We start from the raw sequence: 3,190 nt of genomic DNA, 5'->3' as shown, positions 1-3,190 counted from the left end.
CAAACTAGAATCACTTTTTCTTTACTAACCCTTTGTTGAAGATTTAGAACCATCCCAATATCCACATATTTATGACATACATTAAAAACTATTACTTATGGTAATTAAAATGGCCCTAAAAGGTTGTTTCAACTTTCACTAAGAATACTAGCCTCCTTGAATAAATTTCTTGCATTAAGCAACATTGATCTTTTTGTGGTATAACTACAATTATAATCTCTAACATCAACCTTTGAGGTGGAAAAAGAAATATTGACATAAACATTAAAGAAAAATAATTATAAAGAGTGAAGACTACTTAAAATACGAAATGTAGTAAGTCTTTATGAATTTCAATCAAAGGAAGATAACTAAGCTCAAGATCAACAAAGAAAAATGGGGTTTCCCCCAATCTTACAAATAGACTTTTAGGACATTTAATATCACCAAGCTATGAATCCATTTTTTTATAGTTCCATAGGATGTATAGATATTAAAATCGTTCAAGCTTTGCACTTCTTATTGCATTTTATAGTTTTAGACATGAACAATAACCCTCTTCAAATGACTCAAATGTGTAAAATTTTCCATTTCTTCAATCTCTAGACACATGAGAATGTCCAAATTTTTAAGAATTTCCATATTAAAGTGCGATGATACGGTTTTCTATTTTTGACAAGACCTCAATTGAAGACAATTCAATGTTGTTACCAGTGCTAAAATCACTTTAGTTACATTTTCCATGTGCTCAAGGTGGGTGGGGAGATCCAAGGCTAAGACAATGCTATTACTAATTGACATCTTATTTGGAAGGTTCATATCATCTTTGTGGTCTCAACTTCAGTGCAAACTAAAAACAATTTCTCTCCACCATTGTAACTATTGTTCAAATCCCTTCTTTACTTGACATGAAATCACTCAACAAAAAAAGCTTCTAAGGTTGGTGAGTTTTTCACTCCCATTTATTTTACAAGCCACTCCATACTTCTTTTGGTATGATATTTTAAAACACTTTAATAGTTGTAATAATTTTGTAGCTTCTTGCAATGACATTTCATTAAGCACTAGATTTCTATTGGAACTAAGCTTGAAATCCACAATTAAATTTCTTATTTTAGCTATTGTACAATGGTAAATGTTCTTAATCAACGTCATCTACCTGAATGCATAATCTAACATCCTTCATATTAAGGGACATATATTTCTATAAAGAAGAATTTTTTTCTCAAAACATTCATTCAAATTCTTAAATGGTGAAAATTTTCTGGATTCTATGAAAAGATGTTTATGTGTTGAGAACCATTCATGTCAAGCTCCCTAAACGAAAAATCTATTCATTTTAATTTATTTCATAAGTTAACCATTTCTTTATACTGTAAAAAAGTACATGCATTTTAATAAAGTATGTAACTTACATGATCTCAATTCGGTTTTGAGCCTAATCACCATACATGGATTCACTACTAAGTTCAATTTTTATATTACTTGATTTGTACTTTCCATCATATTATATAATATATATTTTACTATCAGATAGACTCTTGCACACAAGCACATTAGATGCCTTGAAATTTTGACAATCAAATATCCTAAGAACAACCTAACACATATGAACAAAAGCAATTTTTTTCATGCCGTTTATTTCTTCCCTCCAATATATTAAACACTATCGATGTTAACCGTTGCACTTTTTTGATGCAAGTACTTGTTTTAACAATCATGCAATTTTATGTGACAATAAATGCCTACCTTGAAAGAAAACCTTCAATTGATTCTTAAAAATATCTTGAAAAATAGAAAAAGTCCAAGAGGCTCGCCAAATACAGATGCTATCTCAGGATTTATTAAATAAAGATGCGAACTAAATCTTGAGATGCAAATAACAAATTCTAAATTAACTATCTATCTCACGCAGAATGAAATTGCTGTTATGTTCAGTCATATCACTGAACTACAACCACATGTTGTATCCATAGCTGCTATATCGTGCATGTAATGACGACTGAATACAAAAAGCTGTTATGGCCTATATAATCCCCAGTCATGGTTTACAACTGTGACACCTCCATCCACAACAAGATTATGGCCACTCACATATTTAGACTCGTCACTGGCCAAATACAGAGCAGCCTCTGCAATATCCTCCGCTTTAAGAATGGTTCCCTTCAAGTTGCCTACGCTGCAACCCCACGCCTCCACTTCATCCTTTCCTTTTCCTACATAGTCAATTGCACTCCTGGTTGCAACAAGAGAAGGAGAAACACAATTGACTCTGATACCATATTTTCCAAGCTCAGCAGCACCATTTTTAGTCAAGCCTATAATTGCATGTTTTGAGGCCGTGTATGCATGAGGTGCAGCTCCTCCCATAATCCCTGCAGTACTGCCTGTAGAAATTATACACCCTTTTCTGTTGGGTATCATAACGCGGGCTGCATGCTTAATGCCGTGCATTACTCCGTTTACATTTACATGCATGGGGGCTTCAAATTGCTCCATCTCGTACTCTGCATTTGCAACACTATTTCGATGCCTATCTCCAACACCCGCATTATTGAACATTATGTCCAGTTTTCCATGCTCATCCATGGCTAAATCCACTGCTGCGCTCACGTCTTGCTCTTTGCTTACGTTACAGTGGATGAATGTAACCGATGAAGAAAGGGACTCAGCGAGTTTCGAACCCGGTACATCGGAAATGTCGGCAACGATGACTTTGGCTCCATGGTTTGTGAAGAGGCGAACGGTGGCTTCACCAATGCCTGATGCTCCGCCTGTGATTATTGCTACCTTGCCTTGCAATCTGCAACTTAACATAAGAACATTAAACCCAAGTGGATCAAGATAAAGTAAACAAAAAAGAAAATTGGATCAATTACCTTCTAAACAGAGCACCAGCTGCTTGCCCCCCATTAGACATATTTCTCTGAGATGAAGAGATTTTACTGGTTTGTTTGCATTGGATTACAACGTATTCAAGTAGGCCTGCCTGTATGTATATATATATATATATATATATATATATATATATAACCAATCAAATGTGGGGAATCATCTCTGAGTTAAAAACAGTCATGCCAGTTATTAATGTTAACCATTTCAGGCTTAAGAAAATACAAAATGTTTCGAAAGAAGATGAAAAAAGAAGATGCGATAAACGTAGGTGTCAGAATATATCCATGACGAGGCCAACGATATAGACCCGATATTT

The 3,190-nt window shown here is 34.4% G+C and overlaps 1 protein-coding gene across 1 annotated transcript; it reads right to left on the bottom strand.

The window, feature by feature from the left end:
• Nucleotides 1–1,998: 1,998 nt before the first annotated feature.
• On the bottom strand, nt 1,999–2,796 carry LOC131056249 (short-chain dehydrogenase reductase 2a-like). Its single transcript, XM_057990607.2, has one exon. The coding sequence runs from the start codon at nt 2,794–2,796 to the stop codon at nt 1,999–2,001; it is 798 nt and encodes a 265-aa protein (XP_057846590.2).
• Between the last annotated feature and the right edge of the window lie 394 nt (nt 2,797–3,190).

The sequence above is a fragment of the Cryptomeria japonica genome, chromosome 7, assembly GCF_030272615.1.
Source record: "Cryptomeria japonica chromosome 7, Sugi_1.0, whole genome shotgun sequence".
Classification (NCBI taxonomy): Eukaryota; Viridiplantae; Streptophyta; class Pinopsida; order Cupressales; family Cupressaceae; genus Cryptomeria; species Cryptomeria japonica.
Note: the sequence above shows the minus strand (reverse complement) of the source record. Positions and strands in the feature narration are given on the sequence as shown.

Bases quoted from the DNA above. Each gene is read 5' to 3' on its own strand.
- LOC131056249 (XM_057990607.2), bottom strand. From the start codon at position 2,796: ATGTTAAGTTGCAGATTGCAAGGCAAGGTAGCAATAATCACAGGCGGA.